The following is a 15,844-nucleotide window of genomic DNA, read 5'->3' as shown; positions in this document are numbered from 1 at the left end:
TTGGTCTGCAAAGATGGTCAGGCCACCAGTCGAAGTAAGCCTTTGTTTACAGGAACATGTCTCATGCATAAATTCCCACTCCGATCCTTTCCTTTTTATAATCCATTAATCCAGAGAGACGACTCTCTCTACTTCAGCTTGTCCTTCTTTGTTCCAACACTCTCACTAAACCTTGTCTTGGGCTCTGCATTTGGCTGCGAGTCACAGCCATCAGATCATGGAACAGAGGGTGCATGGCTTGCGGTTTGTTGCCTTCGCTCTCATCGGAGCAAGTCAAAACGGGGAGCAGAGATCTAACAGGCTTCAGCGGGCAGTGTTCCTTTGCAAGATAAAAGAGTAGTAGCTGAGAACCACATGTGAAGGAGCTGAGTAAGTCCTTTGGCTTTTCTTCACAAGTGGCACATCAAACACTTGACTAAATAAATAAATAACTTAAGTAGAAGGATTTTTTTCTTCTTTTTTTACTGCTCGAGAGAAGGTGAGACCTGATTTGTTTTCAGCATACATGTCAAAGAAGTCGAAGATTGATTTCCAGAGTCGAGCAACTCTCATGGCTAGCAATTGCTGAGATCAGTAGAAATTCCAGTGGGATCATCATTTCTTGTTTTCTTTTAAGTGATCAATCACATCGGAGTTTTGTTTATAGAAAAAATGTTCCATTTGACATTAGGTGATCTTGTCATTGGAAAAATCCATTGATGAGGACCAGAACAGATATTCAATTGCATTTATGCCTTCCAAAGCAAAACATCTCCTATTCAAGAAGACAAAAGTGAGCTTTCTTTTCCATAACTTTGGATGATGAGATGCACTTAGGAAAAGTTTGAAGTCGAATGGCTTCATATCATTCGAGGATCTCATCATATTTTCCATTGGATGATGATGGTTGAGAGGGACCTCAATTCATGGCATTTTTTTCTCCATGGAGGAAAAGATTGAACTCTTATGTACCTGAAAACTTCATTTTTGACTTTAGTGTTGATTGGTTTTGTTTACATGACAAGACATCACGAGATACATTAGTCACAGTTGGAGTTATATCTCATTCCACCAAAACAAACAATTCCAAGTGCATCCATCCTCTTTACAGTATCCGATCAAGATCATATTACATCACCCTCACTGCTTCACAGTGAATATTTCCCATGGAAAAGGGCACGATGAGAACTACAGCAAGGACCAAATCCATCGATGGACAACATGGGATGTGGTATGTGAAGCAAACAAGGCAGGTCTGCAACGCTATTCACAAACAGTCTTCAGTGGCCTTCCCTTTCTTCTTTCTCACTCCATTCGATTTGGAAACATCTCACACAGCTCAACTTCCAAGCTTCTCAATCCTAATAACCAACCAATCCAACCATAAACCATCCAAACATGCACTCACACAACCAATAATCAAAAACAAAAGTCAAAGAAAAGAAGAATCAAAATCAAGACATTCATTCCCATGCACATCCAAAAATCAGTGTTAGGTTGGTCTCTAATGGATATCTGGCAACCGCAACCTTCTCCTCTTAGTTCTTGACGAGCTGATGGAGGCACTGTCGATGGCAACGGTGATGCTGGAATAGTTCTCTGATGCTTCAGAAGAAGACAACCTCTTGGGTGTTATCATGTTCTTGGGCAGATCCTGAGTCATGATACTGTAGCAGGAAAACACGTGTTCCTGAAACACCGCCAAGAAAACTCTAAGCTCACCATTCCATGATTAAGCCGATCGAGGTTGACACACGGTGGCCTACCTTTTCTGAAAAGGATTGGAACAGTGACGTAGTGCTCATCTTTGTCTCCAGTAACTCCTTGGAGTAGATTTCGCTGGATGCAGCCAATATGGCAGCTGCAGCAACTGCGGAGGAGCGACAAGTAGTTAAATTGATCGCTGCATCCACAAGGAAATGATCCGAGTTATGCAAATAATTAAGGTGTTTGATGAATCGACTGTGCCTGTATGGAAAGTGGAAGCCAATGACAAACCATCGATGGCCGCAAAGATGAAGTCGATGGCTTTGTGCAGTGACTCCTCACACTGGAACTTCGATCTGAAATAACTCAGGTAATCGAATGGCGTCACGCAGTTCGTCCTCCACTGCAGAGTATCCAGGAGGAGGAGCTCCATCCTCTGCACCGCATTGCTGTCGAACGCGTACCCCTCGATCTGCATCTCCGAGAGCGGCGGCACTCTGCGCTCCTCCATCTTCGCCGCCACGGACAAGCATGCCGTCGACAGCAATCCGGTCGCCCATGGCTTCCCGTTCTGATCGACAACAGATTGATGAGTAGGCGGGAAGCTCGATGAACAAGGGAAAGAGGAGGGCATGAGAGCAGATCTAAGTTACATCAATTCTTCGCCGTCGAAGGAAACGATCAAGATAAGCCACTGCTAGATATGCTGTTTGGAAGCCGAAGCCGAAACGGGCGGTGGTCTGAACAACACACATCAAAGTCTGGGATGAGGAATACACACACACACAGATAGATCGATCAATGAGACGAGGACTCACGTTCAAGATCCATCGGATGGCGTCGGAGCGGGCACGCTTGAACCAGTTGTCCGCCGGAACCAAGCACTCGTCACAAGAGGAGAATTCATGGTCCTGCCTCTCGAAGCTGCTCCTCTCTCTCGAGGCCAGCTCCTGGATGTACTCCTCGTCCGTAAAAATCGCGTCTTTGAGAAGCAGGTACGCCTGACACAGTTCATCTTCAAACTCCAAATCCAAATCCAAATCCAAATCCGGATCCAAATCAGTCGCGTCTTCCTGGCAGAGGAGGCTGGAGATCGACAGAGAGCAGCCGGGTTCATCCATAACCCTCTCCAAGCAAAAGGCGTTTGTGGTAATTGTCGATAGCTATACGTGTTTGCTCAACCGCAAGAGGCAGGCGGACACGGCAAGGTGTGAGGAAAAAGAGGAGAGAGTGTCCCTATTTAAGGAGCAATGAGACAAAAGCGACGCAGCCAATCCACCATTGGAGCTGTCTCTCGACCTTCCTGTTGCGGACGCAGAGAGGCTTTTTCTAATACATGTTTGTAGAGTGCTAATCCATGCTGCCGAATCTCCTCGGTGGATCGATGGGTCTTGTCGTATGCCCGCGTTCCTTGGGTTAGGCAGCCCTTCCTTTTCCTTGGCTCTGTTGTATTGAAAGCTCGTCATGTGAATGAAGTGTCCGTCTCAACTCGTATTGCAGAGTTGCGTTCTGTGAGTCCAAAGACGGATGATTTCATGTACGAGATGCAGACGTGAAGACAAATAGGTGTGCTACCATTTCCAGCTCCAATCGTCCTCTCCAGTTTCGAGTATGACGGGAGAAGCAGATGGAGCGAGTTGAGTTGTCCCCATGCGGCGGCGGTGGGTCACGATGTTGGACTGCGAGCTCACATCTGGATGATTTGCAGGGGTGAGGGACACATGTTTTTCTGTGCTTCTCCAAACCCATGGAAATGGTGACAACCATTATGAGGAAATCCATGTCTTGTAGCCTTCGGTTCTGCCCCAGCGGACTACTAAGTTAACGAAGGATGGACCAGAGCTCGCCTGAAATCTCTGCTCATCGCTCTGTGTTGTTGCTGCTGCAGGTGCTTTCTACTAAGTTATCCAGAAGATTTAGGACGGTGTTGGTCAAATAAGGTTAGGATAATGTGGGTTCTGATTGCTTGTCAACAATGTGAGAGTGACCGCCACCATGATTTATATGAGCTTTGGTTGAGCCTAACACAGGGGGAGGAAGAATTAGAGGGAAGGAGGGACCCCAAACCCTGCATCAAAAGTCTCCAACAATTCCCACTCCGAGCTCCGCGAGAGACATGACGCATGTGGGGGATGTCAGACCCAAGCCCAGCACACACACAGCTTTCTCAGTCTCCAGTTGCCATTGCGAGCTCAACACTGCGAGTACAATGATCTCCAAACAAATGGATAGAGGTAGAGGATGGTCACGTCACTGGCCCCCTTTTTGCTGCTTTATGTCAAGATTCAAGACGATCGCTAACCCAACTTTGGCCCAGGGTGCAAGAACCTTTTGACTTCAGGCGAGAGTGTGCAGGAAGGAAGAACAGATGTTAGCATCAAGAAGAAGCTACAAAATGGTATCAGGTAGGCATAATACTACAACTGTTATCCACGATTGATAAGCCTTGCTGAATTCGTACAGAACCATAAGCTTCAAAACTATGCAGACCAAAAACAGTGGCTGGCGCAGGTGTGATGTCACGCGAGCATTCTTGCACACCAAGTGTATGTTGTTTGGCCCCTTTGCCGATCTATAAAGCCATTGTTAGCATCAGAACGTGAATCCAGAGATTGAGCACTCCTGCTCTGACACCACAATAACTTAAGACTGTGCTGGTCACACGTTCCACCATGGGAGAGCTTGTTGGATCAGGATGTTGCTGCAGGCCAACTCAGACGTGGGTGAGAGACGAGGAGACGAGGGCGAGGAGCCATGCTTTCTCTTAGGTTGGCTGGATCGGATACCAAGATCTTGAGGTGGGTGAGAGGGTGTGTTCCCTCGGCCAAGTTCCCCAAGTTTGACCTGACCGCTCGCATCACATGGGCGACGCTGCGGTGCTGTGTGTACTAGTAGTATTTATTGTATTGCCTGTGACCTCTGGAGGATGGAAGTGGTTGTGGTCCTTGCTCCTCCTCTTTGAGAGCTGCTTGAGGTTGGTCGGTGCAGACGTGAGGATGGAAGGCGAGCTTCCACGTGGGTTCATTGCTCGGAAGCAGATGTCGATGGCTGGTGAGCAAAAGCGCTAGCGAGCGGTAAGTTGACGACGCGTCAGTAATTGTAGACAGATAAAACATTAAAACATCTGTTGAAAATAGGATTTGAACCTTTTTGGACCAGAACCTGGCGCCTTAGCCCAACTGATGTTTAAATGGTGAATATTATATTTTATATACATTTAAAGTAAGTTGGTAATTCGTAGACAGATAAAACATAAAAACATCTGTTGAGAGTAAGATTTGAATCCACGACCTTTCAGACTAGAACCTGGCATCTTAGACCAACTCGGTCATCTCAAGGTTGAATAGTAAATCTTATTTTTATATACATTTAAAGTAAGTTGGTAATTTGTAGACAGATAAAACATGAAAACATCTATTTAGAGTGGGATTTGAACCCACGTCCTTTCGAACCATAACTTTAATCTGACGCCTTAGACCAACTCGGCCATCTCAACTGATGGTTGAATAGTGAATCTTATTTTTATATACATTTAAAGTAAGTTGGTAATTTGTAGACAGATAAAACATAAAAACATCTGTTGAGAGTGGGATTTGAACCCACGCCCTTTCGGACCAGAACCTTAATCTGGCGCCTTAGACCAACTCGGCCATCTCAACTGATGTTTGAATGGTGAATATTATGTTTTATATACATTTAAAGTAAGTTGGTAATTTGTAGACAGATAAAACATGTGTTGAGAGTGGGATTTGAACCCACACCCTTTTGGACCAGAACCTTAATCTGGCGCCTTAGATCAACTCGGCCATTTCAACTGATGTTTGAATTAGTAAATCTTATATCTTATATATATTTAAAGTACTAAGTGATCCAAACCAGTCTTCCATATGAGTAGATGAACCGAACCGAACCAAAACATTGGTTAAACCCAACGGGACCGATACTATATTGGCCTCATAGCACCAAGTACATGACAGTATAGGCTACGTATAATGTTGTATTTGTTTATATATTTTTTTCATTTAATACTCGATCCACATTTGATTTACCAAGTCTCGATACTGATTCAAAACCTGAGTGTCACAGTATCGGTGCATGAAATTACCAACTTTGGTGATGACAACCTCACCTCTTATATACATGTTATAAATATTATAAAATATAAAAATTTCTCAGATTTGGTGTAATGATTTTTGGTATATATGGACCAAGATAAATCGAATGATTTTGATCCTACAATGGACCTATATCGTGTTGTGAGCAATTTAGTCAAAAATGCTCGATGCATGTCCTTACCTCTTTTTAGTCTTTGTTTTTGATATTTTTGAGTGATTTTTTTGGGCAATGGAGCAAAAAATACTATCATCAATCCCATTTTGGTTTATTATTCGTGTTTCTATTTTATAACTCGATTACATTTTTATTTCATATCACAAAGCTGTCAAACAAAAATTAACTTGTGGCACACGAGAACAAGACTATTTTTTTTGTATTTTTTTCTTGGAATCGCCTAGTGCCATCAGAGTGGATAGAGCCTTGTGTATATGTCTGAGAGGTGATATAACGTCTTTAGAATGCTCATCTTCTATTTGACAAAAGTGTTAGGTGAATATTCGGTTTGTATCTAACTTCAAAGCTCTTTCTGTGTATGCTCGTTTAACTCATTTTTTTAGTCTTTTATTCTTAATAAAAACTGATTCTTTTATGTTGCTTGTGATCTCAATTATTATATATTTTTAAAGTACAATAATGGTATATCACCCACCCATTCATCTTTCTAACATTATTTTCTTTATGTAGATTCTTTATAGATTACACAAGGTTAAGGTCTAGGATAACCCTTATAAACAAATATCACTTAGGTATCACATACCTTAGGTAATCTCAACTAAGGACATGATAAAATTATATCAGTTCAAGTTAAGCAAACATCAAATCATCATAGCAGAATAGGGTGGCAAAACTAGCATTGTTGTACAAGATAGCAACGACAATACGAGACTCGCCCCTAATGAGACATGGATGAAGGCATTTTTTATTATTTGGATGGTTATGGGATGGGGAAAGGTAGAGCACTTACCACGTCATCTTATACCAACATTGTCTATGTGGGCTAAGATGTTGGGCCTAAATGTTGATCGGGCCAATCGTCCACCTAATTCAAATCAGGTTGAATTAAGCCTTGGTTGAGTTGATTGCAAGTCATTTGGTTCGATTGAACCAAATAATATGGTATCAACAAATATTATTATTTATATTTAGATATATTTATATTTAAATATTATTATAACATATAAATTTTATACATATTATTATTATTTATACATTTAATTTTTTTAATTAATTTTGATAATAATTTTATTTTTAAAAAAATAGATTAATTATGTGAATATGAAAAACTTATAGGTTTTTTGCCCCAAATGAGGATTCCCCATCCTTACCCTAGCCCCATCTAAACGGTTGGGGATGAGGAACGAGGGATGAGATGGGGATGGGAAACAAGAAAACACTCCTCACTCTACCTCATCTTATTGATATTTTTAATCATTTCAGATAAATGGATGAGTATTCATGTAAACAAGTAAAGTCACTCAAGAGTAGCATGGAATTTGTAATGATATTTTAATAAAGCAAATGTTTTTTCATACAAAAGAGGCACAAGTTGAAGGGTATCCTAAACGACATTGATATGAAATATTTTTGCAATCAATCCCCATCCGCTAGCTAACCACCTCAGAAATACTGACATGGAAGAAACATGTTGAATCACCCTCCACCAGGCAATGACATGGAGGTAGTTATGGTTTCCTGACCTCCATGGATAATAATCCACGAGAGATCATTTGGACCGACCCTATCAACTGTCGTGGCCAATAGTTCATGGAGGTTGTTTAGGGCTATCCCTCCTTTTGTTGCCCCCGTGGACTTATCCACAGGAGCTTATTCAGGCCTATTGCCCATGTAGACAAAACACAAAAGAGGGGATGTTGAGGTCATTATGGAGGATCTCCTCAACCGATTAGGTATAAAAGCTGATCCTCGGTGTCAACCTAGGGGTCGGATATCTTTCTAAAAAGCTCTCACAACCCATATAATTTTCTGAACTAACTTGCGTACCGGAGAGGTCAGGTAGGGAAACTCCTCTCGATATTGACTTTCGTGTAGGAACCTACTAAGAAACCAAATCCACCTTGGCCCAACCTCAAGACCACCTCAGAGACACCTCAACCATGCTAAAGCTGCCACAAGGGTTCATCAGACATCTCTATGCATTCAATATAAGACCAAGCCGAGCTAACTTAACTATCGATGGTGCATCTCCTCAACAATTTAGCCCTAGAATGAGGGCTCTGAATATTATAGGAACATTCACCTATGAACCCTCTCCACAAACTCTCTATTGAGGAGTCTCTAGGACATAATGGACCCACCTTAGGATGAGACAGTCTCTAGATCACATCATCATCGATGGACCCACATTAGGATCGTCTAGATCAATTGATCGAGGATGGTCCTGAGTTGTCATTGACATCATCATCGGTGGACCCACCTTAGGATGAGATAGCTCTTTAGGACACAAATCTTATATTCGAGCGAGAAACGCCCAAGGCTAAAAAAGACAAAAAAAAAAACTTTTAGAGAAAAAAAAGTGGAGAAGGGGATGGGGGTATTTTTTTTATTACTTGCACGATTATGGGTTAAAGACAGGTAAAGCACTTCCCACCCCGTCCTATACCTACCATATTAATATGTGGGCTAAGATGTGGGCCCATATATTAATTAGGTCAACCGCCCACCTAATTCAAATCAGGCTAGATTAAACCTTGGTTGAGTTGATTGCAAGTCATTTGGTTCAATTGAACCAAATAATATAATATCAATAAATATTAGTATTTATATTCAAATATATTTATATTTTAATATATAATTTTTATAAGTATTATTATTATTTATAAATTTTGATATTATTAATTAATTTTAATAATAAATTTATTTTAAAAAATAGATTAGTCAGGTGAATGTGGACAATAGTCCATGGAAGGTTATTCGGACTAGCCTTATTGGCCTTCATGGCCAACATTTCACGAGGGTTGTTTAGGTCTATCCCCTCGCCTCTCTCTCTCTCTCTCTCTCTCTCTCTCTCGATTCCTTTAGACAATAGTTCATAAGAGGTCCACCCTTATGGACAAAAAGTCAAGGAGAGGACGTTGAGACCGTTATAAAGGATCTTCTTAATTAATCAGGTATAAAAGCCAACCCTTGGCACTAGCCCAAGGGTCGGATCTCTTTCCAAAACCCTCTCACACCCCATATAATTTTTCAATTATGCAGGAATACACCGAGAAGCCAGATAAATAGCTTTGTCTCCTATTTATAGAGATTTGGAGGAAGGATTTCCCTCAACAAAATAGAGGATTTTCTTCAACAGAATAGAGAGATTTCCTCATATAGTTGGAGGAATCTTATCTTCTATTATGCCTCCGTGGATCAATGCAAAGAATGGTTTACGAGCGAGAGGCTTCGTGAGTAGAGCAAGAATAGATCGCTGCTGCTGCGATTGCTGTTGCTTTGAGGGCACAGGCGTTCCTTTCATTCCCCTTAAGTTCGCCCTTCGTTCTCCTTAAGTCCGCTGGCATATCAACGAAGACTATTGCGGTGAGGAAGATGAGGATTGGCCGCGGAGTCTCTTAGGAATTTGGCTGCAGCGACCTTGGTCGTTGGCCGAAGGTAAGGGCGAAACTTTGCTTTTCTCAGCAGCATTGATCGCTGGCCAAATGCAAGAGCGAAGCTTCGCTTTTCTCAATGCTCTGAGACATGATGGAAAGAAGCTATATTGAAGAAGCTTTAGTTTAAATACATTAAGTGTCCCTCTCCTATTTATACATATTAAAAGGAAGGATTATCCTCAACAGAACAATTATACATATAGTTGGGGAACTCTTATCTTCTATCAAAGATCATCTCGAATAGGTTAGAGTTATAAAGACTACCTCATAGCCACCTCAACCATGCCAAGGCTATGACAAGGGTTCCTTAAACATATCTACGCCTTCATGATAAGACTAAGTCGAGCTGACTCGATTGTCGATGGCACATCTCAACATTTTTGGACTAAAAGGATAACCTAAAATGTCTTAGGAATGTCTGCCCATGAACCCTCTCAATGAGCGCTCAAGTGAGTAGGCTCTACCCTCAACCCATAACACATTTACACAAGGTGGGCAATTACCATCCTTTCTTCAAATAGATCCATCCACCTTCGCTCAAACGTTGGGGCATTATTAGCGTTTGTTTAACAACCCAGGACTCTCACCTTTAGGGACAAATGCGAGGCACCTAGTTATCCCTGTTAAAGCATTCCTGAGCCTTATGCACCAAGTGTAGGCACTCATGAGCATGATACAGGCAATCGCTCCGCTCTTACCCTAATTGGCTCAATAAAATATGCCTTCATTGCAACCGTAGCATATGTCTCAACCACCATTAGCACTTATGCTCCCTAGGGTCCCCCAATTGATCTAGCATCGATACTCAGGACCATCCTCGATGTGTTGAATTGCTAACATAGGGGGTGCCCCACTCCCCACTTATAGAGTTTAGTGCGCTGCCTCACTTTGGCCTAAACTTACTGGAATCGTAGATCCAATTAGTAGATTTAATTGACAACTCTCTGATGGCCTAACTGCTACAGATAGACCAACACTCGGATGAGATGTAGAAGGAGTTCCAACAGTCCAAACAAGAAGGTGTAGACGACCCCACCTCGGGATACTCCCCACCTCAAGCATCCAAGAGGAATTGATCCCAACAAACTTTCGTCTCCCATCACTGTAGGCCTTCAATGATAACTTTGATGTCAGTAGAACACACTATCACTTTTTGCACTCAATTGTCATTATACAATACCTTGGATGCTCTGTTGTGCTATGCATTTCAAACAACATTGAGGGGCTTAGTATGAGAGTGATACAGTTGCCTAAAGCTACTCTTAAGTCTATTCCTTCGCTTAACTTATATAAGAATTCAAGCTCTACTTCCTTGGGAACATATGCTCGAGGCCATCCATGACAATGCTGTTGACAAAGGGAGGATAAAATAGAACGATAGTGTTCAACATATACCCATGATGCTTTTGGATTCTTATTTTTTTGTTGTTTTTGATGTTTTATTAAAAAGCATATACGAGGTAAAAAATACTATTATCAATCCCATTTTTTGTTTATGTTTTTATTTTGTGTTTTTTTCTTGTAAAATATAAAAAAGATGATGGTTGTGTGGCATAGTATGAATGGGAAAATAGTCCAAAATAACCTTATTCTCATGTATCACAAGTTGATTTGGAACCCATTGGGTGGCATTAAGGTAAATGAGGCATTTGGCATATGGGTGATACAATGTCTTTAGTCCATCCACTTTCTGTTTGACGAAAGTGCAAGATTAGGCTTGCATCTGCCTTTGCAATCCCCTTTATATGCTCTTTTGTGCCTAATAAAAGGTGACTATTTTGTGTTATTTACTATCTCATAGATATCTTATCCTTTTCGTATGCGACGATGAAATATTATGCATACATTCATCTTTCTAACATTTTTGTTTTTCTATGCAGATCATTGGATCTACATGATGGTATACGTTTTGTATTTCTTTTCTTTTTTATTTATTTTAATTTTTTTTAAACACTCGATACGTAGGAGATAGTACAATATTGGTCGGCGTATAGTACCAGTACACAAATTATAGGTACTGACAACCTCTCATGTTCCGTACCTAATATCTTACGTTCCTCAGTCCTTTAATATTACAATAAGCTTTATAAAAAGTTGTACTTACAATATCATTTTAAATAGAACTTTTTTTCTATTAATATATTATTATTGGTTATGATATATCTAATGGTTTACGTGAATAATTATTATTCAATGGGAAATGTGGGTTTCATTCTTCCTCATTTATTTTTGTTTTTTGTATCTTTCAAATTTTCCCTTCATTTTATCTCTTAGTTTTATATCATTTTGCATTCTTGCAATCAAGTAATTTCTACCCAGTTGTACCTTCTAATTCTCTCTCTCTCTCTCTCTCTCTCTCTCTCTCTCTCTCTCTCTCTCTCTCTTTCTATATATATATATATATATATATATATATATATATATATATATATGGTAATTGTTAAATAAATGGAAACTGATTAATCTCTGCATTGGGCCTCAAATTGCTGCATATCCTTCTTTCTATCAACCAAATTCATTTATTGTGGTGGCATAAAGATTAAGGCACGTCAGAATTTGGATAATGAAGAATAACAAAATTCATCTCATGACTCAATTACGTAGCATTAATTAATAATAAATAATATTCAGTATTGTCTCAATAGGGCATACATTTGAATCCAATATCCAAAAACACAAAATATAATATTTTCTTATTTATTATAACTTTTTGGCATATAATGGACATTTCCACATAAATGAAAAGCGATTGATGCTTCATTTCTGCATTCTTCGAATTCTACATTCTTTCTACTTTGCAAATTCATTGCCTGTGATTAAATATGACAATGATTCGTAATACCTCAAACAGCATTGTGTCAATTGGCCATTTTTGTAATTACATTCAATGACAAATACAAGTAAGACATAATAATATTTTCTTCCACCATAGAACATTTTACTGTTTGGTTAATCCTTAATTGCGTTAGTTGATCGGCAGCGTTATAAAAATGGAGACGATGTAGCAACGATCTAACTCAGAATCGAATCAAGCAGATCTCGGTGCGGCAAGTGCTCGGAGACGATGGTGAGTACGCATGCGTTTCTTCTGGTATTTGTGATGGTACGTCCTCAACTAGTTTCTCTTCCTTGTGTCATCGACATTGACAGGCTGCTCTGGCGGTGCTCGGTCTGTTGCTGCTAAGTCTAAGTGCTGCTGTTGGATACAAGACTTACAACGTTTTCGACTTTAAGGCCGTGGGTGATGGCCAAACTGATGATACTAATGTAAGCTCGCTCGCTCGCTCTCTCTCTCTCTCTCTCTCTCTCTCTCTCTCTCTCTCTCGGGGATGAGATCGGTAGCACAGTCCTCTTCATAGAGGTGGAGTTAATAGGTCACGAAATACAACATCAGCCATGGCAGCAGCATGGTGGAGTCAAGCTCACCATTCTTGTCAGAGAGCCAAATCTAGAATGTTACTTGCGAAGTGGATTCAATTGATATGGTATCAAGATTCATATGTAACTGAGAATAATTGTTATAAACCATTAATAATGATTGGGAATCTTGATCTCAAAACCCATCACAGTAGCATTTTTTTTCATGCATGCATGCATTACGTAAGAAGAAGGTAGTATCGTGTTGCATGTTGTTCGTTCCTTCTTCTTCCTCCTCATGATCCAGGTATTGACTTGCAGGCGTTCGTACAAGCATGGGCAGCAGCTTGTGCAGATACCAGATCACCGGTGATTCTCGTCCCTTCAGGGAAGACGTTCTTGATAGGTGAAATAACACTGTCGGGCCCCTGCAATTCCAGCATTGATTTTCGGGTGAATTGTTAAGAGATGCTATAGTGGAGCTTGGAAACACTATCTGTGAATTCCTTCCTCAAAAGGAAATGCTTGTTTTTGCAGCTACAAGGGGACATTGTGGCACCAAATTCGAAGTGGACGAACGATAAGGCAAGCTTGTTGACCTTCACGTACGTGAACCGTCTGATCGTGCACGGCTACGGGCAGATCGATGGCAGAGGCCAACTTTGGTGGGACCTCTTCAACAAAAAGGTGGACACGTTGATCCAAACTCTATTGTCACCTTCCTCGCATCTTGTCTGACCTACTGACTGTTTGCTTTATTGTCTCTGTCAACCACAGCAAGTTTCGCGTCGGCCTTTCGTAAGTGTCAACCTCACTGATGAGACCTACGTAACACTGTTGATCTTAGAACGAAGAAATTCTGATCTCGTGTTATTGTGTTTGGTCAGACCTTAACCTTCCGTCACTGCAACGATCTTTATGTGAAAGGAATAACGATAAAGAACGGCCCCGATAAGCATATGACCTTCTTCAAATGCGTCGGCGTGACGATTAGCTGGGTCAAGATAACAGCGCCGGGCGACAGCCCCAACACAGACGGGATGTTCTTCTCCGGATGCCAGAACGTCGACGTCTCCGGCTCAATTATCGGAACAGGTCAGTATTGGCTGTTCTCTGAGGTCGATTAGTGCTGCTGCACGCTACTCCTCGATCGTCCTGATGCATTCTTGAATTGCCATGAGTGCAGGAGATGATTGCGTAGCTATCGGCCCCGACTGCTCAAAGATCAACATCAACCGCGTCCGTTGCGGCCCTGGCCATGGCTTCAGGTACTTCATTGCTATGCTCATCAAGAAGAAGAGCCTCTACTATTCTGCTAGCTAGATTTCTCATGATGTTTCTTCACAGCATTGGAAGTCTGGGAAGGGATGGTGCGGAACAATCAGTTGAGAACATTCGTGTATCCGATTCCAGTGTAACAGATGCTCTCACAGGCGCAAGAATCAAGACATGGCAGGGAGGATCTGGATATGTCAGAGGCATCGTGTTTGAGAATATGAGGCTCTACTCGGTTAAGTCGCCAATTATGATCGACCAATTCTACTGTAATGGTAACAGTTGCCAAAACCAAGTAAGTATTTGACATGAATGCTATCCATCTTACTATATCAGCTCATATTAGTGATCATTTGACTTGGGGAAAAACGCTGGAAAATAGACCTCCGCGGTGGCAATAAGCGACGTGCAGTTTGTGAATTTTTCTGGGACGACCACCACGGAGAACCCCATCAAAATACTCTGCAGCAAGAGCGTTCCATGTAAAGGCATCCACCTGGAGAATGTGAAGCTCTCCATGGTTGGAGGGACAACTCCAGTGAAATCTGTTTGCATCAATGCCAACGACTGCCAATTCACTCGAGTCGACCCAGACGTCCAATGTGTTGCTGGATAGACGACTTTCATACTGTCGATCGAAAGTTCCAATTACTTGTTGTTTTGGAATATGTTATACACTTTAATGCTTTGGAATTATCCTCCAATCCCTATGAACAGATGAGGGGTTGATGTTGTACGATTGCGTGGGGGAAATATATTTATTTATTTCTTAAGAATGTGTCTTTTATCTCCGTCGTCTCCTCTCTTATTTTCCGCTCTGTATGTACTGTAGATGACAAACTGTTTTATATTATTTCGTGCAATCTCTACGAGCATGTTTTCTGACCAACTCGGCCATCTCATTTGTGAATCTTATGTTTTATATACATTTAAAATAATTTAGTAATTGTAGGTAGATAGAACATAAAATATTTGTTGAGAGTGGGATTTGAACCCACGCCCTTTCGGACCAGAACCTTAATCTGGCGCCTTAGACCAACTCGGCCATCTCAACTTATGTTTAAATTTTTAATTCTATTTTCTATATATATTCAAAGTACTAAGTGACCCCATGGTATGAGTAGATGAACCGAACCGAACCGAACAAAAACATCGGTTAAACCCAATGGGACCGATATTATATTGGCCTCATAGCACCAAGTACATGACAGTATAGGCTCCGTATAATGTTGTATTTGTTTATATTTTTTTCTTTTAATACTCGATCCACATTTGATTTACCAAGTCTCGATACTGATTCAAAACCTGAGTGTCACAGTATCGGTGCACGAAATTACCAACTTTGGTGATGACAACCTCACCTCTTATATACATGTCATAAAAATTTCTCTGTAATGATTTTTGATTTATATGGACCAAGATAAATCGAATGATTTTGATCCTACAATGGACCTATATCGTATTGTGAGCAATTTAATCAAAATTCTCGATACATGTCCTTACCTCTTTTTAGTCTTTGTTTTTCATTGTTTTTGATATTTTTGAGTGATTTTTTTTGGCAACATGTATGGAGCAAAAAATACTATCATCATTTCCATTTTGGTTTATTATCTGTGTTTCTATTTTATAACTCAGTTACATTTTTATTTCATATCACAAAACTGTCAAATAAAAATTAACTTGTGGCATATGGAACTATTTTTTTATATTTTTTCCTTGGAATCGCCTAGTGCCATCGGGGTGGATAGAGCCTTGTGTGTATATGTCTGAAGGGTGATATAAGGGGTGATATAACGTCT

General features: G+C 40.8%; 2 protein-coding genes, 1 long non-coding RNA gene and 2 other non-coding genes across 6 annotated transcripts; 2 read left to right on the top strand and 3 right to left on the bottom strand.

The window, feature by feature from the left end:
* Positions 1-1,015: 1,015 nt before the first annotated feature.
* On the bottom strand, positions 1,016-3,744 carry LOC135594606 (cyclin-D5-1-like). 2 transcript variants are annotated; one of them, XM_065084925.1, is made up of 5 exons: positions 2,505-3,744; positions 2,340-2,426; positions 1,978-2,257; positions 1,746-1,882; positions 1,016-1,669 (listed from the first exon to the last, which is right to left on the bottom strand). In XM_065084925.1, the coding sequence occupies exons 1-5, from the start codon at positions 2,805-2,807 to the stop codon at positions 1,484-1,486; spliced, it is 993 nt and encodes a 330-aa protein (XP_064940997.1). In that variant the 5' UTR covers positions 2,808-3,744; the 3' UTR covers positions 1,016-1,483. The 2 variants fall into 2 exon arrangements, with proteins under 2 accessions (XP_064940997.1, XP_064940998.1); XM_065084926.1 differs by having other exon boundaries at positions 1,746-1,849.
* A 3-nt stretch (positions 3,745-3,747) lies between these two features.
* On the top strand, positions 3,748-4,847 carry LOC135594608 (uncharacterized). The gene is made up of 3 exons (XR_010480144.1): positions 3,748-3,920; positions 4,004-4,091; positions 4,175-4,847. It is a non-coding gene; the product is annotated as an uncharacterized LOC135594608 (long non-coding RNA).
* A 417-nt stretch (positions 4,848-5,264) lies between these two features.
* Positions 5,265-5,345, bottom strand: TRNAL-AAG (transfer RNA leucine (anticodon AAG)). The gene has a single exon. It is a non-coding gene; the product is annotated as a tRNA-Leu (tRNA).
* A 7,132-nt stretch (positions 5,346-12,477) lies between these two features.
* LOC135594847 (probable polygalacturonase At3g15720) lies at positions 12,478-13,508 on the top strand. The gene is made up of 4 exons (XM_065085353.1): positions 12,478-12,516; positions 12,564-12,680; positions 13,092-13,223; positions 13,308-13,508. The coding sequence occupies exons 1-4, from the start codon at positions 12,478-12,480 to the stop codon at positions 13,506-13,508; spliced, it is 489 nt and encodes a 162-aa protein (XP_064941425.1).
* Positions 13,509-15,018: 1,510 nt separating this feature from the next.
* Positions 15,019-15,099, bottom strand: TRNAL-AAG (transfer RNA leucine (anticodon AAG)). Its single transcript has one exon. It is a non-coding gene; the product is annotated as a tRNA-Leu (tRNA).
* Between the last annotated feature and the right edge of the window lie 745 nt (positions 15,100-15,844).

The sequence above is a fragment of the Musa acuminata genome, chromosome BXJ1-10 (assembly GCF_036884655.1).
Source record: "Musa acuminata AAA Group cultivar baxijiao chromosome BXJ1-10, Cavendish_Baxijiao_AAA, whole genome shotgun sequence".
In the NCBI taxonomy this organism is placed as follows: Eukaryota; Viridiplantae; Streptophyta; class Magnoliopsida; order Zingiberales; family Musaceae; genus Musa; species Musa acuminata.
The sequence above is the reverse complement of the archived record's forward strand: the minus strand, read 5'-3'. Positions and strand labels throughout refer to the sequence as shown.

What these genes read in the sequence shown, in the direction of transcription:
- LOC135594606 (XM_065084925.1), bottom strand. Translation starts at nt 2,807, where the DNA reads ATGGATGAACCCGGCTGCTCTCTGTCGATCTCCAGCCTCCTCTGCCAG. An exon ending in CATCTTTGCGGCCATCGATG is followed by an intron (nt 1,883 to 1,977) that starts GTTTGTCATTGG and finishes TTGTGGATGCAG; the next exon opens with CGATCAATTTAACTACTTGT. An exon ending in TCCAATCCTTTTCAGAAAAG is followed by an intron (nt 1,670 to 1,745) that starts GTAGGCCACCGT and finishes GCGGTGTTTCAG; the next exon opens with GAACACGTGTTTTCCTGCTA.
- LOC135594847 (XM_065085353.1), top strand. Translation starts at nt 12,478, where the DNA reads ATGGTGAGTACGCATGCGTTTCTTCTGGTATTTGTGATG. An exon ending in GCCAAACTGATGATACTAAT is followed by an intron (nt 12,681 to 13,091) that starts GTAAGCTCGCTC and finishes ATTGACTTGCAG; the next exon opens with GCGTTCGTACAAGCATGGGC. An exon ending in ATTCCAGCATTGATTTTCGG is followed by an intron (nt 13,224 to 13,307) that starts GTGAATTGTTAA and finishes TTGTTTTTGCAG; the next exon opens with CTACAAGGGGACATTGTGGC.